This window comes from Homalodisca vitripennis, chromosome 1 (genome assembly GCF_021130785.1).
Source record: "Homalodisca vitripennis isolate AUS2020 chromosome 1, UT_GWSS_2.1, whole genome shotgun sequence".
NCBI classification, from domain to species: domain Eukaryota; kingdom Metazoa; phylum Arthropoda; class Insecta; order Hemiptera; family Cicadellidae; genus Homalodisca; species Homalodisca vitripennis.
In genome coordinates this window covers 30,965,521-30,990,949 of record NC_060207.1, presented here as the reverse complement: position 1 = coordinate 30,990,949, position 25,429 = coordinate 30,965,521, and the positions used below count along the sequence as shown (strand labels likewise).

The following is a 25,429-nucleotide window of genomic DNA, read 5'->3' as shown; positions in this document are numbered from 1 at the left end:
ACGTGCTCTCCGAGGTTTGCACGCAAAGTTTGTAGTCTAAATTCAACCTCACACCATGTGTTTCTGAGCATTGCTGGAGTTATGCTTCCAATAACCTCTCGAACTCTATTCTTGAGTTCCTCAATATCTTGAACTTTTTTGGCGAAGACTCTGTCCTTGACATAGCCCCACAAAAAAAAAGTCTAAGGGTGTAATGTCTGGGGAACGTGGAGGCCAAGGAATTGGACCATCCCGTCCAATCCAACGACCAGGAAACGTGTCATTTAGGTAGTCACGTACTATCTTACCCCAGTGTGGAGGGGCACCATCTTGCTGCCAGAAAACATTTGGTTGTCTATGCTCAATTTCCGGTATTGCAAAAAGTTCAAGCATGTCGAGGTACACCTCTTTAGTGATGTCGGTTCTGCGAAGAAAAAGGGTCCTATCACTTCATCTATAGCCATTGCACACCAAACGTTTATTTTAGGGCTGTCTCTTTCTTGTTCTCGAACATTATGAGGATTTTCAGTACCCCAAATCCTACAATTGTGTCTACTCACCTTACCAGAAACATGAAAGACTGCTTCATCAGAAAAAATTACTTTTTTCAAGAAATTGCTTTCTCCAATGTTTATTGTTTGTTCTTCGAGGTCAAGTAATCTAAGAGCAAAATCGTAGCGTCGAGGTTTATCGTTAGGTTTTAGTTCATGTAATAACTGAATTTTGTATGGATGGAGCTTAAGGTGTTTGTGCAAAATTTTTAAGACTGTTGATCGAGGTAATCCTAATTCCAAACTTGCACGCCGAGTAGACTTACCAGGGCTCCTCGTAAACAATTCTCTTACTTGATCAACAATAGCTGCAGAAACTGGAGGTCTACCAACACCTTTTATATGTTGGACACTTCCCGTCTGTTCAAACTGCCTATACCAGCGTTTTATAGAATTGTTACTCGAAGGATTGCGGCCATACTCTAAACGAAACCTTCTTTGAACAGTTATTACAGATCTGCTTTCATGAAACCAAAGAACACACCTTGCTTTTTCTTGCACACTAGCCATTTTGATACTGAGGTTAGTTTAGTGTTTGTTTAGTCAACTGTAATTAACAGCTGGTGTGGAAAGATCCATTGTTGACCAGTTGACTATGTCACAACACAAGTCATTAAGAAGAATCATACCTTACACCCACAGTTTAAGTGACATTTTTACTTTCTTTTTATAACTACTTTTTATAATTATTGTTATGTGTACAATTATTAATTTTCAGTCAGTATATAAAACTATTTTAAATTTACAATTTAATAAAACAATTCCCATGTTTTTAAGTTGATTGGTTATTTATTTATTCAATCTTAAAATGTGTACAATAATTTATAACCACCCTGTAATATCTATGGGTTAGGAGGAGGTAACTGAGAAGATAGTCAGTGTACTGTTTACCCGCTTATAAAGTGGCGAGCTGACGATTGTCTCGTTTTCAAATACAGTAGAGTCCCGTTAATTGGGACCGAGCCCTATTCGGATTATGTAACTGTTCGGATTAGCCAGAATTACAGAAAAATACGGTTTTAAACTTGAGAATGGGTCTATTTTGTTATAGAATTTTCAACATTGTTTCTTAAAACATGTTTTCTGACTGTTGCATTGTATTTCTTGACAAATAAACGTGTTTACGAATACTAAGCACATTTACCGTATTTAGTGTGAGAGTTCTATTGTTAAGCAATGTGAGCGTACTGGATATTGTACGGGTCCACGCGTTCAATAGTTGTACGAAACTACGCGTCATCCAATAGACTCTCTTTAATGTGACAGAAGACAATAACTGAATTTATGTCTTTTAACAATTAATATTGTACTCAATAATAATATCAGTACTGTACGTCCAATTTTTGTTTGATTTCACTTCTTAATATATTAATTTAACTCATACTTAACCTATAAGTTTCAATTTGGTACTGTATTTAACTTCATTATTTATGTACTGTACCGTACAAAATTTGTCTTAATAAAATACTGTATGTCTATTTAATTAAAGTTTTCTTTGTTTATGTACGAAATAATGCACCCATTTTCATTTTTTATGTAATTAGTTCCTATAACTGTTCATTATCGTTATAAATAATTCCTCCTGGACCTGTTCGGATTAACCGACGTTCGGATTACACGTGTTCGGATTAGCGGGACTTCACTGTAGCCGCGCCTCGTATAGTGCTCAAATTAAGTAGGTAAACATATTAATGGTAAGTGTATTTATATTAGGCTACGGCCACACTCACCGTTTTTGTCGCTGCGTCAGAATCGCATGCGACGATGACGTTGCGTCAGAATCGCAGACATGGGCCACACTCGCCGTCAAAAACGCAGATCTCAGTGGCAAAGATGTCTTCTCTAAGTGAAGCAGACTTATTAAATGCTCACTCAAAAACCAAGCAGAAACTGACTGACAATCTAAATAACTCGCTTCAGCTTATGTTGGTACTGTGGGAACGTTAGTGTCATATAACCTCTTCATACAAAAGTACTATGCCATGGTATTTTTAGGTGGTCCTCAGATATTCAGACTTACCAGACTAAAATAATTTTTAAATGCTTATTATCAGAAAAATCACTCTTAAATGCACATTTTTATTATTACTCCATACTTTTATCTAAATAATGTGGTTTGGAATTATAGGATGGAGTCCTATACGTACTGTATATCAAAGCTATGCTTTTAACTGAATGTATGCATAACTGTAAGAGAAGGCATTAAAATATAAGGACTACAACTTGTTATCACTGGATTTTGTAGATAAAGATACCAAACGTATTCAGGTCAGAAGATATTATCGTCTTATCTCTATCTGACACACTTATCAGAGTCAGCGCCAACCTCAATTTTGCTCTCCCAAATCGTGGAAAATACTGGTTGGTTATCCATCATCACATTATAACCTCTAATAAAAAAAATAATAATCGCTGCCTGTGCTATAGCGATTGTTTGAAAGGTCCAGAGTAAACTCAATGTACCATTTATAAATTTAGGATTACACCTTTCTTCGTATAACACAAGTCAGTGCATAATTGTTTCAACTATTTGAATAGTAACTTCTTAATGCAAGAACTAAATTACTATCCATTGATTCAATATGATACTACTTTTTATTTTCTATAAATAACCCTAAAGAAAATTATTACATTCTACAACTCATTCTAGAACACAACAGCTTTGGTTTATACATTACAAAACTAAAATCAACATCGTCAATCAACAGAGGTCAGGGTTCGTTCGATCTTGGGTCAAACTTCTTTATCAACACAATAGAACTCTAAACAGTTTTTGTGGGAGTTTCAAGTACAGTCTGCCAATAAGCATTAAGCATCATATCTCTAGTTGTGGAAAATTAAATAAATAAAAACAATTGTCTAATATTATATTAAATAACTAGGAAAGCCTATCTGTTAGTCGGGAGTCGCGCTTCCTTACATAAACAAATAGCCTAATAAAATTTTCATCTCAGCACATCCTGACATAATGTCATAAACGGTTTCAGGCTAAACCCTCACATCGTCCTCCTAGTTCAGATCCAAGGAGTATTTCATACCTTTTGCATGTGTTTGACTACAATTATTATACGTTTATTATTCTCGTCTCCCCATTGGATGCAAAACACGTGGACATGGACTTCTACAGTAAAATTCTGTTGCTAAGACAACGCATGGACAATTTGAAATAACAACTCTTTGTCTCTCTCTCTCTATCACCTGCTTGGTCTGTTTCCGGGACAACAACGACGCGTTAGCTTCGCAAAATACCGCTGTGTTTTTATTCGTATATTCTCAGTAGACACATCACTGTATCGTGCTGACATTCCGAGGTCAAAATCATGTCTCAAGAAGAGTGCATTTGTGAAGGACAGACCAAAGTCTTCGGCGATCATGCGGAGGTCGGTACGGTTGATGTTTTATTTGTATTAACCTCAATTTACCAAAATTAATTCAGAGCAGTCTTTTTGTTTTGTCATTAGAATGAACGAAGATAATTACGTCATATATAAATTAATTGTTCAATATTTTTTAAACTTCATATTTTTTTGTCATACTTATTGAAATACACATCTCCTATTCCAGTCCTATTCATCCAAATTTATTTTCTCACAATCATATTCATCGTGAAATAACTTTAAAAACCAATATCAAAGTACCATTTATTACATTGTCATTTTATGTAATTAATGGTACTTTACACACACCTACATAAATGCAGTTTCTAAATAAAGCCAATATTATTTTAAATTATAATGCACAAATAATCCATAGTGGTAGAATTTGGGTGATAGCTCTTCATATTATACATATGTAAATTAAAAAATACTTTTTTTGAGAATGAAGAATGAGTACACCTTTACACTATCACTATATAGAACGTTACATGCTGGTTGCACAATTGTGATTTTTCACTTTCTTCAACAATTCATGTCCACGTAATTAGAAGAAATGTGATTAAACATTGTTATCTGCCAATGTGCGGTTTCGAAATCTATTTTGTTTTCGAAAATAACGTAGAAAAGTGTATTAATTATTAGCTTAGATAATCAATTAATTGTATCTATTACGCTGTTACGCTCTACTTGTTTTATTGCAAAAATTGTCAGTGTAATCAGTAGAGTAAACGTTCCCTTGTTTGATTTCACTAAATGCTGTTAATTATGGCTCATACAAACATGTTTAAACTAACCCACAAAGTCAAATTCTGCATCTGGTGAAATTTAAGTGATTTAATTCAGCGTAACGATTTGATCTACCTCCGTATACGGCGCGGCGGTGGCGTGCTATGGAAAATTCCACCCCAACGTTAATTAATTATACTTGTTAATTATCCACCATCAAATGTTTTCTCGGTGAGCATTTAATATAATACTTTCCGCAAATTCTTCGAATTATAAAAATGGCTTGGAAAGCCAAGTCATTGTTCTGCTGACCAGTTCTCTGTGGTGGCAGGAAGCGATGGGTTCTGGCGAGCATCAAGGAGTCAGGGCGGTCAAGTTCCTGCCGGAAGCACAGGATCTCCTACCTCAGATGCAGGAAAACGAGCAGATGGGGCCCATAGGACCGTGGGCCTCGGGTCGTGTGGACTGGGGACCTCTGGCGGGCCTCACCGGCACCAGGCCCGTAGTCGACAACTACTCCATCACGCGCTTCAGCGAGGGGGAGTGGCGCAAACACAACCATGAAGTGCTGTGCGGTGCTAGTGAAGATCAGCGCCGGGCAAATGTGTAAGTACCCACTCTATACATAGGCTTTCCGCCTATGAGATTCTCACAGAATTGCAGCCTGGACCGAGTCGAACAATAAAAAAGTAAGTAAGTAAGGATGTCTTTTTTTACAAGGCGAATTTAGGGCTAAGAAGCCCTTTCTAATTCTTAACTTGGAGACCAACGGCTTAAAGGTGACTTTCGAACCACCACCAACGGCCGGGCAGGTGGGCTGCTTGCAAGGACAGGATCGTTTAACGGTCACCCATCCAAGCAGCAGCCACGCTCGACGTTGCTTGATCCGGCTATCTTGCGATAACCGTTGTACCCGCTACACTACGCCATTGGCAAAAAGTCTTAGATTAAGAGGTTTCTTTTTAGTTCTGTGAAATTCTCAGGATACCTACTTATCTAAAACTGTACAGGGTGACACAAAAACAAATAGGTATAAAATACAATTTGTATAATCCTGGAACACTGACACAATTTATAATTTAAACTTTGAATAATAATAATGTTTAAAAGGGGACTCTCACTTGTTATATACTAATTATTATTATACATCTCATTTTAAATAAGAGTTTTATTAGAAGATAAAGTAAAATTGAATCACTTGCGTAACCATAAGTGACAGTAGTCAGAGTATGGTACGAGTATTCTCTCAACACAAAGTACTGTTTCAGAGATGGCTATTAAAAAAATTATTAAATTTACAAAAATTAAATTCATCCAAAGCTCTTCGTTTTTCAATCTTTTAGGAATCCCAACACGTTACATATTTGAGTCTATTTACATTTTAATGTTCATCAAGAATAAGAGGTCACTACATTCCAAAATTTAAGAAATACTTTCTCAGATCGATATAGTTGTCTTATTGACCCGTTTGAAATGATATCCAACCTGATCTTTGATTCTACTTTAAGGCGAGGAACTAGTAATACCGCCTTGGGCAGTCTGGGCGTCAGAAATAAAGTTGCTCATTTAAAAATTAAATAGTGGTTTAACCAATGCCAAATTTGTTGAAACATCCGGTCAAAAATACAAGTTAAAATGGCAATTTAATAACAACTTTTTTTATATCATTCTAAAATTTTAAACTCAAAAACAATACACTTGTATAAACATTTGGTATTATTACTAGGATTGAGAGTTTTCGAGTTGTGACTTTCAAAGCTTCAGTTTAGCTGAATAGCACTAAAACCGGTGCTTTTTCGTTGTTATTGACAAAATTATTGGAAGTTATTGTTTGTAACTAATTCTAAACGAAGAGAAGAAAAAGGGGGGAGGGTAAGGTGGTGGGGGAAGAGTAAGTGTGCCTGAAGCAGACTGAAAATACAAAAGGTGTTTTTTAAATCAACACAGACTGTATTTAAATATGTGTTTTACATCTCAAAAACACCAAATTTTAGCTATTTTAGTTGTATTGTAACTGTGCTATTGAATCTTTATTCAAGATGATCTGCTGCTGGCATAATATGTAATCTTAGTATATATAGTAATCTTAGGGCCATTGACACCGTTGGCTACCAACGCTACCTGGAAAAGCTGGAGGCTCGTGATGTCAGAGGCATTGCTCTGGACTAGTTTCTTATCTTTCTGGATAAACCCAGTGGGTCCAAATCGCAAACTCGTATGGGACAGCCCTCTCTCCATTTCTGTCTGTCATGAAAGGTGTCCCTCAGGGTTCAATAATCGCCCCCAATCTTTTTGTTATTTATATTAATGATCTCTGAACTCAGTTAGGTAACATTGTTCAATATGCTGACGATACAAGTATTGCTTTAAGTGCTGAATCAGAAACTGCACTCAACTAGAAACTTTTCTCAGTTCTGAATAACTTTAGCATTTGGTTCCAAAACAATTCTTTTGTTTCTTTTTAATACAGATAAAACAAAAATAGTGCATTTTTGTCTAAGGACACAGTCTGATGATGCCGCTATTTCGAATATCATTTCCATGATGGAGTTTGATGTTGTCAGTTTCTTGGGACTTCATATCGATTCAGATTTAATCTGGAACATCATATAAACGTTCTGTGCTCCAAACTCAGTTGCTGTCTGTATTCTTTGAGATATTTATCCACCTTTCTCGACAAAAACATTTTGCTGGTTGTAAACTTGACTACTTTTATTCTCTTCCAGATTATGGCATTATGTTCTGGAGAACCGCCAGTAAGTCTACACTTGAAAGAATGTTTAAATTACAGAAGCGGACAGTTCGAATCATCTGTTGGCTGGGATGTCGTGACAGTTGCCAAGATGGTTTGCCTGCTGAGGGCCTGTTGACTTTCTATTTGAATATATTCAGTCTGTTCGTTCACTTTTAATAATCTTTCCAATATTTAAATACATACCCACTGATTCCTACCTAGGTGCAGGAGTATTCTTGTCATACTTGTGTTACTGAACTAGCACATTAAAAAAATCAATTCTCTACCTTACCTTACCCAAGTTGTTCAACTCCCTTCCTGAAGCAACAAGACATTGCAAAAGTTCAACTTCATCAAAAAAAGTCTTAAGGATTTGTTGTGCTGTAAAGGCCGCTATTCAATAGAGGAGTATTTAAGAACTTTTTTGGTTAGTTTATTTTAAATTCTGCAGTTAAGACGAACACAGTCTTAATTAACTAATACGTATTTGGTTATTACATGTAATACTATGTTCTATACAATGTTTTGCCTATGAACAACGGATGATTTGACTTCGACATATTTTTAATTCTAAAATACGCAACATTATAGTTTTTCAGTTGTTGTTCAACTTGTTATTCATGGTGGAAAAATTATTCTAAATAAAAAATATGTCAATCCCTCTGGTCATATTTCACATAACTACTGTAAAAATTTCACATCCTAATCTTCAGCCGTTTTCCAGTAGTTCTGATTATAAAATGGCCCAAAATTACTACATCAGATGTCTACAATTCTTCGTGAAGTGACCCAAAAATTTTGTTTTTTTCTGTCTTTAGGGAAGGTATCTTGAAGGATTGAGACAGCAACTTTCAAAACATGTACTCAACCTAAAATCCATTGCATCACCATCCTCAAAAACATCTCTCAAAGAGGGTTGCCAAGGGCAGTGGTGATTGCCATTGCATTCAAGGGATGTATAAATAATAAATTACAGAATTTAATAAAGCCAATTTAAGACTAGAGATCAGTATTAATGTTTTATATACTACATACCAAAATAAGAACTTTACTCAATTAAGTCCAACGCCAATTCTTGCAACCATTTGTCAGATTTTCACACATGCAGATATCGTAGACTGTGGCACAGCCAACCGTAAGTTTTAGAATATGTATTTAAAAGTTTCAGTTCAGATTGAAAGAAGTTCTAGTGTGTACAACAAAAATATGATAAAGGAAGCCACCACTAATTGAGAGCACAACGTATTATACTATAATTCTAATGTTCTAAAGCACAGAGGGTTACAATAAATGGTCCAGGTAACCACTCAATGTCGATGATGGTGCGATGGCCTTCTTCTTATGAAGAGGAATGTCTTAATTGGTTCTTCTTCACCAACCATTCACCCATAGTGCATAGAAGTTGCATCTAAGACGAATTATGTTTTTACAATTTGTTCAACTAAGATAATATGAAAAAATAGATGAGATGTTAACTTAGCCAAATGTTTTGGTTTTGCTGTGGGAAGCCATCTATAGTTAAAAGTAAAACTTATCTCAAACAATGTGTTAAAAATGTTTCTATGCGATATGGACTGAAGAATTTAGATGATGGTCATTATCAAACTAATTATAAGATCAACATTTTTCGTTAGCTTCCCACAAGTGATAATAATTAAAATTTGTCCACTTTCTCAAAATTGTTATTAAAAAGTAAAGGGAGAGATTAATTTCTAAATATATTTTAGGAGTTTAAGAGGACATATAATTCATAATAGAGATTAACACGCTCAATTCTAAAACATTGAAAACTATAACTAAATTTTACCATGCAGAGCTGATGGACTGAAAAAATTCCATTTCTGTCTGTCTATCTGTCTGATATCTTGGAAACTAAATGATACCAATAGACTTGGAATTTTGCATGAAGCTTCATTTATCTGTAGGCAACACAAAGTTCAATGCAGATCATTCCATGGGATTTGGCTGAGCAATTTGGCCTTATATATAATTACGATAGCAACAAGAATATAGCAGAATAAATAAATTTTTAAGTAAACTGAGTCCAATCATATGAGATCTTACCATGTGAATTTTATCCATTGAGTGAAACGAAGAAAATAATAGAGTGAAAAGTCAATGTTAAAAGTCAGTGATAAGATTTGATTTCAGAGCACTCTTGCCTTTTATTAATCTCCCTACCTCACAGGAACTTTTATTATTTAAACACTGTTATGAAACCCAATTTAACAAACAAAATTGTATAAGTATCACGTGGTAAGATATCTTGAGAAATATACTATCAGTAGATTTTAAATGTTTCATGAAATCATTTCTACATAGACAAGAATGAGTTCTATGATGGATGGTCTATGTCCAACAACGGAATTTAGCTAAACGTCAGTGAAGGTTATAACTCAGCAGACTGATACATTTCTATTTTGTCTGCCAGGAGGATGTTAAAATGTCTTTTCTATATGATTTTATGCCTGTATACCTGTTCACATGACATAAAATAAGCTATAGGCTTGAAATTTTGCAACCAACCGCAGCGGAGCCTGTGGTGTGGCGTACTTACCTTTTTTAATAATTGATGGTTTTGTCACTTATAGAGTAGAGTTGAACAGTCGAGAAGCGATGGAGACAATAGCTGCTGCCGCCGATAAGAAGCAGCACAATAATACATTGCTGCTGGGGCAGCGTGCAGCTGAAATACATCGCTGGAAGACGGAGCTGGAACGGGCTTTGGAGGAAATGATCCTTGAGATAGACATGCTGGAAGAACAGCGACGGCGCGCTCGTCAGGCCAAGACGGCTCTTGGTGAGACAGTCATTATTAACAATAGAGGCATAAAAAAAATCACATTTCTTGATTATATCACAATCTTAAGAGACTCGTAGGGTGTTCCTATCATTAAACCACTGATAAATAGTATTTTTAGGATTATTTGATGCATGACAATACTGTAAATGGGATTTTGGTAGTATCACTTGACTCTCTACACCTACAGTCAAGTGACTTGACAGCATTTGCCTTAGGTAGTACACTGCAAACCTAGTATCTACCTGGGTAGAATATGTTAATAAAGAAATATGATTGACTATGACTACCCTACACCCAGCCTTTTTATTCAAACTCGTTCTTGGCTCTGGTGGTTCTCCAACAGTTATTGATAAGACTAAGAATTTCATTGCTATAAAGTCCTGTTTGTCAACCAAGTTTTGACTCATCAGAACTGTGATAGTAGTCGTCAGACATTTCCATAATATTTTGTCTCAGCTATCTGCATCTTTAAGAAGCAGACATAATTGACTAGCAGTAGATTAGCTTTCACTATCAGATACGCTAAGAATATTACAATCAACCATGTTTATCAGAAGCGTGGTCAAATATGTGTCATATTTCCGTTGATTTCATCAATTTAACAAAGGCAATCAACAAGTATAACCCACTTTTCCATTGCTATAATTCTGGCAGAGTAAGAAGGGGCAAACAGGTATCATGATGAATCTCTATGTAGGAACACAGTGTTATTATCTTTAATAATCTGTAACTTATGTAAAATTCTACAAACAAGTAGTTTTTTATTACCGTCCATTGAGTTATTAACAAAAGTGTTTATATTCATAATCAATATTACCGTTACTTTCATTTCATACTCCACTTGTTTTGTTGAAACGTAATTAAGCTTTTTGTTCAAACATTGTCACAAAAACAAGCAACATTCAGAAATGTAATTTTGTAAAATTTTTCAAGGATTCTTGATTATTTCAATAATTTTAAAACATTTTAATCTCCAACTCCAATTACATTGTATTTTTGAAACTCAATTTAGTATTTATATTGTTTCTTAATTTAGGTATTGTCAAAAACATTACACGAGAATGTTTGGGACGGAGAGCAAAGCGAATAGAACCTGACCTTGTACGGGATGAGGCAGAAGAAGAACTTATTAAGGTAAGTTCAGAGTTTAGTCAAACACAATTCTTTTCATTCTACCAGTGCTTACTTAATAAACGAATTTCAAAGTAAATATGCCACTAAAATAAAACTAAATTTAATTTGAACCCTGGGAATTACTGTGCTGGATTTTTATGACAACTAATTCATATTAAAGTGAACAGAGGGATTGCAGGAAGCAGCTCTGGTCAAGGAAGTGGAAGACCTGATAGACAGAACGATAGTGCAGATAGAAGAACAGCAGGAGAGGAACAAGGCAACGAAAGCAAGGATGGAAGACGATTGGTCGGACAAGAAGCAGTCGTACGACATAGAGGCTATCAATACCAACCTAACGATCAAGTCTCCAATAATCCTGTTCAAACCTGGCGCTACTCGATTCCCTGACAGGTCTGTAAGATTGTTGTTCCAACATAGATTATTTGGACTTGAAAACGTTAACCTGTTTTTCAGTGGTGACAATAGCAGGGCTCGCAGGAGAGTCGCACCATATATATTTTCTTAAGATGGGAGCCTTATGAAGAAGAACTCTGCAGGAGCCCAAAGGTTCTGCTCGTTTGCAGTCAAAGTAATCATTATACAAACCCTAAGAATACTCATGTCTACATCTAGTTAATATCCTCTTAGATGATAAACAGATGATTCAACCTTAATTCCATTTCTTTAGCCAAATAATATGTAAAACTATAATTTTTTCAAACCCCTTTCTGTACTTGTTTACAGATTATATTACAAAAATATATCATAAATTCGAATATTGGAAAATTAGATATAAAGTATAATTAAATATTGTACCAGTCTTAAAATCTATTTAACATTTTACAAATGTTCTACATATATTTAGAGTCTATCTTAGGCCTAGGTCATAAATGATTTTGTCCATTGATTATAACAAACTTCACTCACTTTACTAAAACTTTAACTGACTATATTTTTAATCTAATCACATTCCCATTTCACATGATAACATTTTAGTATGTCACCAAGAGAAACTCCCTAAACATTTGAAAGAAGTCATAAAAATACAATACGTAAGAATTTTATAAGTACATTTCAAATATATAGGCATTAAGGCAAGTATCTTTGAAATGATTGACCATGCTCAAGTAAAAGTCACGAGAAAGAAATTGTTTATCAAATCCATCACGTGAGATCAAACAGAGGAAACAAAACACAGAGAACAAAGCCATCTCTGCACAACCATGAACACAATTAATTTTGATGTAACAGCTAGTTAAACTTGCAAGGAATGCAAATGGCAGGTTGAATCATTTTAAACAAATTCTAAAATTGTATTAAGGGTTAAAATAAAAATGTCTGTTTATTAGTTAAAGAAAAAAGAGCAAGGAGCAATTCTTAAATTTTATGATCTGAAAACAGGTAAGCATTTGGTAGATTGAAGAATGTTTATGGGCTCCTCATTTTTGTTAATTTATTAATAATTATGATTATTGAAATATTGTATTCTACACTACTTATATGTGAAGCCAGTCAACGCCGGCCGGCTGGATGGACAATGTGCAAGACATCCTGCAGACAGCGCAGGAAGTGCGTGGTCAGTCATGTGAGTTGAGAGCACTCCTGGATGGCCCTATACTATCGGACTGTGTGAAAGACTTGCGGGAACAGGCAGATCGGGTAGATCGGGCACTGGCAAGGCGGGTCGCTGAGACTGATCTGTGCCGGCAGGCGCTCGAGAACGAGTTACTAGTTGTAAGTTGAACCAATTATTTTATTTTATTGAGTCCATCATTACCTACAGTTTTTGTCTAGACCAGAGGTTTTTAATGTCTACAATATTACAAATGATGATTTAGAATTAGATTATTCTCAAAATTAATAGTTTTTATTAGATTTTGACCTCGTATCTTCAGCAATTAATGATTCAATGCTAGAATAATAAGTAAGCAGAAAGTACTTCATAAGAGAAAGTGGCACAGGTGGAATGGGCAGTGACATAACTACTGGAGGAAGGGAAATGTGGAAGATAGAACGTTCCACAAAGAGCTCTAAAATAAAAAAAAATATTCAATATGAATATTGAGTTCAGCTCCATTTCATCTTCCGCTTACTGTAGTGTCTGAAATCTAATGCTGTCACAAACTTGCTTGACTTTTGAAATCTGGAGTCAATATCTGTCTGAATAGAACCAAAATATTCAGAGATGAAGAAGCTCAAAATAAACTCTTTGCATCATTTCGACATCAAAGACACCTAGACTAGAGAAAAATGTAATCTAGATGACGAGGTGAAAACACTGTACCAAGTGAAAGGTGAAATGATGAACTCATTGAAACAAACCTCCCCACCATAGCTACGCTATGTGTAAAAAGATATTCTTATAGCAGCAATCCAAATTGTTTGAAATAGAGAAGTAAAATGTTTTACTTCCAATTAGGCCTACCTCAATTATTTAAATTTTGATTAATTCCAAAACCCTCCTTCTCCTCAGTGTGGTAAGCTCTTCAATAAAATTCATCCCCCCAAAACCAGTCCTAGTTAGACCACTGAGAATGGGTGTAAAATTTTCATCTAATCACAGCATAATCAAGTTACATAATATCAGTGTTGTGTTTTATCAAGCGACTGATTTGTGTAACATTACCTACAGAACTCTGCAGTGATCACTAACTGTGCAAACTTTAAAAATATTTGTTTGTAGGTTGTGAGGCGCATTGCAGATACAGAAAAACTAATCGGCGAGCTGAAAGCAACAATACGAGCAATGGATGCCCCAATGAAGAAAGCTCAGACACGACTGGATAACCGATTACACCGACCACGCATTGAAAACTGCCGAGACAAATCACAATTTGGGTGGGTTGTATGATAGTAACATCTATATAATGCCAATTATATTTTATGGTGGATACAGCGGTTACTGCAAGAGCAAGCATACCTGCAAGTGATCCTGTCCTTACTAGCAGTTCACTTCCTACCACTGCTAAGAATGTATAAACTACTATAGACAAAAATTGATACAATGGAGTTTTCATTAGAGTCCTCAAGTCACCTAAAGCGATATGGTACGAAAATTAAACTTTTGGAACCATCAAAAATCATTCATGGAGATAATCCTAAATGATAAAGTTACAGTTTCTTTTATAAAATAGAAAAAATACATACCAAGTAGTAAGTAAATTATACCAAGGAATGCTTGTACATATGTCCGGTTCATTACAGGCCCTTTTCTATATGCAGAAATTGAGTTTCCAATTGGTTGAACTTTGGACATTAAGACATAAATAAGTGACGGGTACATTTATAAACTCTGTTTTGACATTTGGTACATTAAACCAAATTAGAAGTGTAGTTTTGTTACCTAGCTCCGTTTCAGTATTGCTATTAAAATATAAAGTTACAATAAGTTTTACAAGGGATACAACAACCGTTTTATATATGTATAAACAGAAATCTAACAAAACTTTGTAATATTGAGTTATTATTTCTAAATCAACCATTAAATTCTGAAAATTTGATATATAATATAATTTGAATACAAAAATTAAGTGAGCTGTAAAAGTTTGAATAACTGTAATGAAAACTAACATATTTAGAAGGAAAAAAACATACCACAGAGTTGACATCAACTGTCATTTTGATATTAGCATGTTAAAAGGCAAACTAACAAAAATAAAAAACCTAATAATTTCTTTATTAGTAGTAAATCAAAGTTACTGGTAAACTTTTACTTGTGTTATAACATATTAATCAACCCTAATGTGATCTAGATTTAACAAATACACCACTTGTATGGAGTTGGAATTTTGTTATCCTATAGCATGTCAATTATTGCATGCATCCCATTTTAGTGTAGGTGATTAATGTTTTTCGTGGTACATTATCAAAACACATTTATATTTCCTTCCTTGTGACTCATTAAAGTGTATTGCTGTACCTTGATGAATAAATTACCTAAATCCGTTAAGACTGCTTCCACATGCTCGCATCTCCTGTTTTGGACGTACTTTGATCTAATGTTTTGCTTGATGTGACAGTCTGGTGGACGAGGTGAAGACACTGGCTGAGCAAGTGAGTTCGCTGCAGGCTAGGCTCAAGGAGGCAGAAGAGGCCTTGGTGCGTCTTTATACAGCCAGGGGGCAGCTGGAGCGGGAGATACAGATCAAACGCAATAGTCTGTACATCGACAAGGATCGTTGCCAAGCCACCCGTTCCCACTACCCATCATCATCTGCACTAGCTGGCCACGCTTAAATGATTCTGTACTTTGTGGGTACAAAGGAAGCAGCACTTACAAATTCAATTTTGAGTATTTTCATTTTCAAGATTGGTTGGATTGTATAAATATTTCATATTTTTTGTATCACCTGCTACATTTTTACAAGAGTTTTCATACATTTTTGTGGTGAAATAATAAACTTTTTAACAATCACAAATAATTTGTTTATTTCAACACTTTTATGCAAATTTTATTATCTGGAACAAGAAAGTTATTTAAAGTATCTGTCCTAAAAATCAATCTGTATATAATCCACATATTACTAACTCAAATTAATTATGACATGAGATCTTGTACACAGGTTCGGCTCACTTCTTTGTTATTTCGATTTTAATAATGCAATTTAAGGGAAGATACAGATAAATTTTAATACTTGAACAACCACAAATTTGTTCATTAATCATGAAATGTCCTCAAATTTAGGAGCTTAGGTTTTAAACTTCTAATTTCAGTCATAAGTTTACAATTAAATAATAAGTTCATGTTCTGTTTAATGGTGTTATAACACCTTAAAAATTCCACTTATTCAAGATTTGGCTGATTTTGTAAACTGTAACAGCTTAAGTTCTATAAGATATAGTTATAAACCTTCACCAAAATACACTAAGCATTTTAAATATATTCTAAAAGGGAAACTATACATAATATTACATATATATGTGCATTATATTATATTACATACATCCATGTAAAATTTATAAGCTTAATATGTCACATTGAAAAATGTTCTTGCAAAATAGCATTATTTTTATTATTTACAATGACTAGATAAACAATATTTAGTGTTCACTGCTATTTTACACCACACCAACTACAGCTGTAAGTGTCCCCCCATATTTTATGCAGTTATACCAACCAAAATCATGAATATATTATCAATAACATTGGGAATAATTAATAACCTGTTAAGCATTGCTATTTAGCAGAAAACAGCACAACTACTTAGTCAATGTTTAATATCCATACTGTCACCATGGCATGATTGTGGTATTGCTTTTACTGGAGTTAACTCTTGTCACAGCATGTCTATGGGTTGACCATTCATTTGTGAACAATTCTATATGAATAGTAAGATTTAATTGAGTGAATTAAAATTTTTGTGTTAATGTATTATAAAACATATTTTAAGCATTACATCGATATCTAAAATAATACTTTTGAGTTCCTTTCTGTTCAAACCGCTAAATTGTATTAATAATAAATAGCTTGCATGGAACAAATACATATCCTAATAATATTATAAATACAAAAAAGCCTTTGTTTTTCTTTCAGGGTAAACTATTCAACCGATTGTAACAAAAATTTTCATGGATATTCTACGGTCTCTGGTATGTAACTGGCAAGGCATATTCTTATTCAAAAAACCCCTCCGGGCTACATCCACTAGTCTATAAAGTAACGAAAAAACCCATCTTGGTCTCTAAAGTTATGAAATATTAATTGAAAGGGCCTGTTAAATGCAATAAACTGTTCTGCTAAACATTGTTTTATAACAGCACAACCATATGTTTTCATATTCAACCAATATTTTAAATTTGTTTGTATTTATAGTGTGAAAGCCCAGAGCAAGCTAAATAGTAACATCACTTCTAATTTAACCTTTTCTGTAATCACTGTTCAGAATAAAATATCCAGATAAGAAAATTAAAAGTTAAAAATATACTTTTAACTGTACATTTAAGCAAATATTAAGTATACAGTGCTTGGTCAGTACTGTAATGAAGGTATAACAGCCAAAGTTCTATCTAACCTTTACTATCTTTTAACATAAGTAGGCTTCTCAGACCTGTGTATGTATATATATTTTCTTGGTCAGAAAACAAGACAAAATCAACTATGTAAAATACCAAAATCTGAGTAAATTACAATGGTCATAAATAACACTTTTTAATAAACTTTCTTGACTGTGGTGACAAGGAAAACTCAGCATTGGCGTAGGAAATCTGGTTCGAGTTAATTATATTTCCTACGCCACCAGAAGTGCTCATACAGGTGCAAAGCCAATGAAATTGCATGTCAAGCCATGGGTAACTGCAAGAGAAATTACAAAGCAAACACCAGACACTAAATGCAATTTTTGAATTATATAAAATCATTGAAGGAGTTGAAGGACATTACATTCATTTTTCAATCCATCGTATTATATTATAAATGCTTGCACTAAAAAAGCTAAGAACTTCCACTTTGGAATTTCTTTGCATTGATCTAAAATTGTTCCAGTGTTACTAAAATTGTTGGAACTAATCAATCAAATACATGGAATGTTAGATGCATAGGAATTGTGCGCGAAGGCACCGGTAAATGCTAGTACATATATATATATATATATATATATATATATATATATATATATATATAATATATACTGATAAAATAAAAATATACTCCCAGCTTTAAGTCAGATTTTTGTCTGTTCTCTGCTTCAATTGGTTGCTTTATTATAACATAATAAACGTCCTTGTGGTTGTGGCTGCACAATGTCATCATTTTTTGACACAGATGGAGATTTCTATGCCTCCCTTACATCAGTAACAAGGCCATACCATGATACTTAACAGTTGCAAGAAATGATTCTTCTTTGTTACCTGTGGCTAAAGACAAGTCCGGTAAATCCATTTTTAGACATTTACTAGTGATTGTGTCTTCTATAACCTGTTATTCGAGTTGACTTAATAGTCCAAATCAACAGAGGTTGTTTTCTTGTATTTATATCTCATATGTATAACAGAGATTGTCTACGATAAGCTCAAAGCATGGTCTGACACAGCCAAAAGAGCCTTCTCTATGGTTGATGTGATATTGCGTCATTTAGCAAAGAAGAATACAGTGCTTTAAACTAGCATTCACAAGTGCAATAAGTATTCTGAACGTCAACAATTTGGAAACTTTAATCCTATCTGAAGCACAACATTAATGATCACTCTGAGTGAAGGATCTGAAGAATGTTCTGTGGGATATCTGCCAGCATTAGTTTCCTCCAACTATTCAAAGAATACAACATACTTCAAAATCTTTGTCCATGAATAAACCAATCGACTACACCTTATTCAGATTTTAAGAAAAGATCAATTGCACCAGGAGCTCCTTCAAGATTTTTTTGTTAATGAACCAGTATCAAATTTCCAATGCTTAACGATGTGCTGTTGGAAGTTTTGAATGATTAAACAGGTGAAACAGTGAACAAGAAAAATATACTATAGTACAAGGGAATACCCAAAAGAAACTAAAATTATTTATATAAATATAAATTTACAAAATAGTCTCTATCTACTACAATCTTAGAACCTATCTTCTTATTTCTGACAATTGTTTAATCCAGATCAACCGATCGTTTAACAGCAGGAAGGAGAATTTCACAACAGCACGTTCTTTACATAAACTCTCTATCATTAAAACAGGGAGAACAAAAAATTAACAAAAATAATCATTACATGCAAACAAAACAAAATAGATCTACAGCAAGCATGGTACTGAAGTAAAATTGACCTACACTGTGCAAGCCTAGCAAGAGAATCATCTACTACCTACAGTTCAGATTTTTTGAGGGTATCTCCTTGGGTATCTCCTTGTAGTCAAGTTAGCTACCAAATGAATAGTATCCACTTCCACAATCACTAGCAGCCCCAAAATATAAAACATTTGAATTTTAGGAATTTGTTTTTAATATAAACATTCCCGCTTTTTTTTAGTAAGTTTAGTAAGATTTAAATTTTGAATATTTTAATGAACTAAAGCATGATTAACTCACAAATGAAAAAAATTCTTCTCTGATCCAAAAATTTGTGTACCAACTATTCTTAATATATAATAAAAAGATGCAAATTTTGAAAAATATTTTTTAAATATACTCAATTACAGTGAATTACCTAAATAATGAAATGCCAAATGTTTTATAATGTTTGAGATGGTTTGTGGGTTCTCTTAATACAAAAGAAAATGATTTATATCAATAGTTTTTTCTTTCTTCAGCAAAAGTCATTAGTATAACAGAAAAATGGAAACAATGGAATCACAAATAAATAACACAAATCTTGATGTATTTAAATAAAAACAATATACTATTATTTCATAAGTTTATAACAAAATAAATATATACTTTGAGTGTGACAACTAAGTTGGGCTTATTTACTGAAAAAGATTATATAAACTGAGGTATTAAAACATATAAATGTTCTATATTTACAATAAGGTGTATTCCTATATATACAGTATACATTGTTGTATAATAATATATGTACATTAAAACCATAGTACTCCAGCATCCACGTCATTGTCTTCGAGCTTGATGTTACCGTCAGTGTTCTGTGCCTCCTCGTCTGATTCACTCACTGCCAGATCATCTTGTATCTTACCACTTGTCTGCGGTTTGTTTTCTCTGCCAGGAAGACCTTGCATCAAGAAGTCTGATGGATCATAGTTGGGATCCACATCCATACTTTCATCTGAAACATATCATTAAATACTCAAGAAACTGTACATCTCATTACATTTAAATTTATTCTAACTATACTGAAGTAATATTTTAATTTGAGTCTACTTAAATAGACTGAAATTAAAAAACAGAGTTATTGTTGTTAGAGAGGATTGAAAAATGGGGTTCCTGAAGCAATCATTAGTATTTTTACATTATAATTTTAAGAGAGGAGGATAGTTTCCATTTGTGAATTAGATACTTAATAAGTGTTTCAAAAGTAAGCCCCTTCATCATGAACAAATGGTGCTATTGCACTGAGTTCAAATAGTTAACTTTTGTAAAAAGAACTTCTTTAAAACTAATGATTTTTATTTTATTGCCATTTTATTATTCATGTAGTGGCACACATTTCCAGTAATCTAAACTTTTGTAAAATAGTTATATCCCAATGACAATTCAACCAATTTATGAAGTATTATAACAAATTTTTTCAGAAAATTCCAGGAATAATTGGCTGAGGATTAGCGAAGCCTTTTACTCAAAGGGTTGGTAAACTTTCATTTCTCTCTATCTGTCTATCCGAGAACGTACAATACCTCAAGAACAAACTGATTTAGACTTGAAATTTCGAATGAAGCCTCATTTCTATATGAGGCAACGTTGAGTTTGATGATGTGCATGTCACTCCATGGGATTTGGCTGAACTTAAGTATTGGTCTAATGAGTAATAATGATGGCAACGAGAAATTTGCAAATAAACTGAATAAAATCATACGAAATGTAAACATGAAACATAATAACACACAACTGGTGCTAGTGATGAGTCTAAGATGAATCTCGAATTCAGCAAATCTTCAGCAAAGATTCGCATTAGAGAATCTATCAAGAAAATTCAACATTCGAATCTGCGGATATCCGCCACATAATTATCGGCTAATCAACTGAATGCTTTGCCCTACTTTTATAAATATTATTTGCTTGCAGTTAGTATTTTCTATATTTATGGTTGTCCAGTGTCGTAAGCCTGATGCATTTATACGCAGGTGATAGCTGATCAGTATTATGCAAATTACCAATCATGAAAACATGTTTTTATTATATTTTATCATATTTTAAATAGATAATCTAGACGTTATTTTACAATAGTTGAGTGTGACGGACACCCTAGTACATTTAATGATGTATCTCACAAATTAAATTATTTACAGCACATTGTATAATTAAATAAATATCTTTACTCTTCCTTATCAGCCCCATGTGGGCTTGGTTCACAGTTTATAGATACTAAAACAAGAAATGTGTTACCTTGTTCCTGAGGTACGCAATATGCAATATTGCCGAGCTGCATCATAGCCTCTGCCGCCTGCTGACTGTCGTCATCCAGATGTGGCACCTGTTCTGGCTCACCCTCAGACATCACGCCCACCTCTTCCAGTTCCTCCTCACTGGAGAACTGCAGATCTGAACACAACACACAGTACAATCAGAAATGCTTCATTCAGATATTCTACACTTAAAAATAATAGTATACTATAAACAACTTTAAAAACCAATTCAATACGTACTATGTATATTTTGGTTCCTAAGACACAATTACACAGTTAAGATTACAGTAAATAACACCTAAAAACATATTATAACTTAAATAAACTTGTTGATAAACATTTGCGGTGAAATGATTATATTTAATTTCTCCATATTTAAATTTTCCTGGATAAAAGTCCATAAAACATGGATTTTATTTTGTTTAAACATCTTTATTTTTTAATAATATGCTAGAATTTAGTTCAACCAATATTATATATTATTATTTATATTAAACCCTTTTGGAAGCTACATTTTCAAATTCAAAGTTAAAATTGAATAATTAGCACCAATGTAAAATGAAAAATTCACTTCTTTCACATTGAATGTACAAATTTCTTAACAGGTGTATATGGTAAAAAATCACACCCTTCTTTCAAATGTAAATATTTTTAAGACAATACAAGATCGAAAAGCTTAATTTCTTTCCTTTCCTGACCATCTTGGCTGTATTATTTATGGTTGAATAACATTTTAAAAACAACAGGTTTTCAAAATGAATGAGGAGAAAGATTTTTGGTCAGAATGAAAATATCAATGTTATAATTATTTTTAGAGTCACTTTTATTTCTCATATGCCTCGGGTCGCGCACATAGCTGACGTGCAGACATTTTGTTACTCCAGGTAGGTGACCAAAAACTGAATCAATCAATGAACAAATTTTAATACTTAGAAAATGATTTCCTTGTGATTTACAATAATACTACATAAAACCAATAAAAATGTAAAGCCTAAATTTTAATAGTTTAAAGTAACTTGCTGGTTTTATTATCCTTATACCTATGATCTTTTTAGTATTTCACGAGTCTTAAATAGTGGTTTCACAAGCAAAATACATAATGTGATGTTTGAACGCACCTCTAATTTCATAATCAAAAGAATAAACAGAGCCCTTTGTCAGAAAAGACCAACAGTAACAGAAAGTGGTCTTCACCCACAGTACTGCCAATGCAGGAAGAGGAATTTGTCCAAATCCACACACTTTTACACTCTACCTAATATTAGACACTTACCTTCCTCCAGAACACCGGCCTCTTTTTTAATGCGCCCTTTCACATCTGCGTCTAGATCTCCTTCAACATCCACAAAGTCAAAATCTTCTGTTGTCTCTTTTCCATACGGTGATCCAGGTTGACTCTGAAATATTATTAAAATAGTTTACAACTGAAGACAAATTTAGATCCAATACAAAAATTGATTTTTTGGAGTGGAAAGGACAATTTTGAAAAAGGTTTAAAATGAAAAATAATTGTAGTAAGAACTAAAGTTGTCAATATTTTAAAGTAAGAATGTTATTCTTGTTTTATTTATGTTCCAGTTTATTGTTGTTACTAAATTTGTTTTCCCTCTTAATTAACTACCAACAAACATAAAACTAATTTAATTTATTTCTCATAGGCTCCTCGGGTCCCACATAGGTGACTTGCAGACATTTTTGTATCCTATCTAGAAAAATAGTTCAGAACCTACTATAAAAAATAAATATACTATGAAATAACATATCAGGTAACTCCATTGAGTAGCAAACTTGAAGTAAAACTAATTCCTGCACAGCTACATTAAGTCGCCATGACAAACCAGAACAGACTTTTGTTCTGAACTCAATAGTCATGTCCAATTATAACAACTCTAACCCTTTCCAACAGGATTTTTTACCTGTTTGCTTCCTATTTGTATTTATTTTAGTATATTTTCAATGACAAATTTCAATTTATAGCAAACTAGTGATTATTAAAGTATATACACTAATATATTTTATAATAGCTTTCAATTTATTGTGTCAAGCTATATAAAAATACTTACACTAATAAGTTTTGTATTTTGATAGGGTATATCTTTTAAAACATTCTGCAAAATTAAGACCAGGATTTTTTGAGCAGGTTTTGTAATACAATATTTCCCTCACTAATATGATATACAACATTCTAAGAAACTAATACATGACAGCTGGAGAACAATTCTCATCTACTGATTTTTGCTGCGTTCACGTCAGTAACTCTAAAGTCATTACCAAGTATGTCTTTTCTTTTTGATTTCGAAGTTATTCCCGAGTTAAAGAATGACAATGATTCTAATACTAACAAAAATATAAAAAATGATAGTGGTGACATAAACCTGGAAAACGTAACAGACAGTGTCAGTGATGATAGCTTAGACCTAGGCCCCACAGCAAATAGAATGGTGGTGATGATGGATTGGATAACAGTTAGTCTGTTTATAATGGATCTGATTTTTGCCCAACACATAGTTAGTTAGGAAATAACCAAACATATGTGAACCCATTATGCTGCAATCACAGCACTATTCAGAAATATTGCAGGACTGCTGAGAATGAAAAGTAACGTCATTACAATATCGAATGCCGTCCGACATACGACTGGAACGGCAAAATCGCAATTTCTATCAAGGCCACATAAGTTGTAAGGTTTGTAAGGGTTAATCCCCTTTTCAACCAAGACTCCACATGATCAATATTTCTAAATCAAATCAAGCTATCCAAGACACAGATAGCCCAAATTTAATCACTAATCTTACATTCCTCCTAAGAATCCAGTAACCTTGGAGTAAAGGCAAGCCAGTTTAGTTGACTCGGATGGTTTTGATTGTAAACCTTGATGTATATGTGTTCTCCAGCTTGCCTTTGATTTGTTTACTTTTACCTGCTTAACCCAGTTTTTGAATTTGTACTTGAAGAAGAGAGTAGATACCATTTCTCAGAATGTATTTCTGTTGCTGCCGTAAATAAAAATGGCAAACGTATGTTACTCTGTTATCTTAACATAATTTGTAACACAAGTCTAAAATTTTTACTATTGATGTGTCTGAAAAAAAAATAGCATTGCTATCGAAAGGCTTAACAAAATAAAAAGTTATCAGTATTGGTTGATGCATTTTTCAACGTACTGATTGAATTAAGAAAAGCTAATACAAGCTCTATCTTCAACATTACAAGTCTACAAGTAAAGTAAGAAAAAGTTTACTAGTAAAAGTTTTAGCTAGATTTTATTTTTAGTGTTATATGTAGGCACCAATAAAATGTTTTAATCCTGAAGACAATATATTCCACTTTTCTAGCATATCAACAATACAAAACAACATAAAAAAATTGTTCTCCATTCTGATGTAAAAATATAAAACTGCCTGGTCCTCAATAGTTAAAGATAAAAAAATGCAAATAACTAAGTTTCTTCAACACTGGTTTTTTCACTGTACCTGGTGGTGGTCCTGTTCCGGAATATCCTCATCGCCACCAAGCCAGGTCCCCAGAGAATCAGTCTCTGCCTGCTCCAGAGCTCTCTCCTGCACCAGACTGATGTTCCGCTCTAGTTGAGTCAGGTGTTCATCATACTGTCACACACAACATTGTCATGATATAAATTGAAACAACACATGTTTATATTGTAAGTTTGAAAAAAGAGCAAATTTAAATTATTACGAAAGAGGGATTTAAAAAAGCATGACTGCAAGGTAACTAACCTCCTCCAGAGTTTCTTGAGCAGCTTTGTACAGCGTCTCTGCTTTCTCTGTGAAAGTTGAATCCTTGCCATTGTACATAACACAGTTCTGCAAGATTCGCTCCACGTCTGCCAGAAACTCGTGACGAGAATGATACTTGTGAGCTGTAACAATTGGATAGGATTATAACAAATATTGTACTACTTTATGGAAATAATGATAAAAGTGCTGTCCAAATGCTAAGTTGTGTCTATAATCTTAAAATCTTATTCTAAGTCATTGAGGATTAGGAGTCTTCTAATTAATTTTTTAACTTCATTATTTAATTATTAAACAGACATTTATACCATAATATGCCAAACCACATAATACGCAAACCAAGAGATAACAAACAAGTAAATAACTAACAAATTAAAACATTTCGGTT

General features: G+C 33.6%; 2 protein-coding genes across 2 annotated transcripts in view; one reads left to right on the top strand and one right to left on the bottom strand.

Annotated features, from left to right (window-relative positions):
* The first annotated feature begins 3,727 nt into the window (after window positions 1-3,727).
* On the top strand, window positions 3,728-15,701 carry LOC124359205 (tektin-4). The gene is made up of 8 exons (XM_046811767.1): window positions 3,728-3,910; window positions 4,965-5,239; window positions 9,959-10,167; window positions 11,207-11,304; window positions 11,483-11,697; window positions 12,795-13,020; window positions 13,970-14,124; window positions 15,306-15,701. The coding sequence occupies exons 1-8, from the start codon at window positions 3,851-3,853 to the stop codon at window positions 15,520-15,522; spliced, it is 1,455 nt and encodes a 484-aa protein (XP_046667723.1). The 5' UTR covers window positions 3,728-3,850; the 3' UTR covers window positions 15,523-15,701.
* A 3,877-nt stretch (window positions 15,702-19,578) lies between these two features.
* Window positions 19,579-25,429, bottom strand: part of LOC124359191 (transcription initiation factor TFIID subunit 1) — a 53,429-nt gene continuing 47,578 nt past the window's right edge. Inside the window, exons 24-28 of the mRNA XM_046811734.1 lie at window positions 25,024-25,166; window positions 24,760-24,894; window positions 22,560-22,683; window positions 21,267-21,422; window positions 19,579-19,989 (exon numbers count right to left, since the gene is read on the bottom strand). Coding sequence (XP_046667690.1) covers window positions 19,787-19,989; window positions 21,267-21,422; window positions 22,560-22,683; window positions 24,760-24,894; window positions 25,024-25,166 — 761 coding nt within the window. The 3' untranslated portion in view covers window positions 19,579-19,786. The remainder of the gene's footprint in view (window positions 19,990-21,266; window positions 21,423-22,559; window positions 22,684-24,759; window positions 24,895-25,023; window positions 25,167-25,429) is intronic.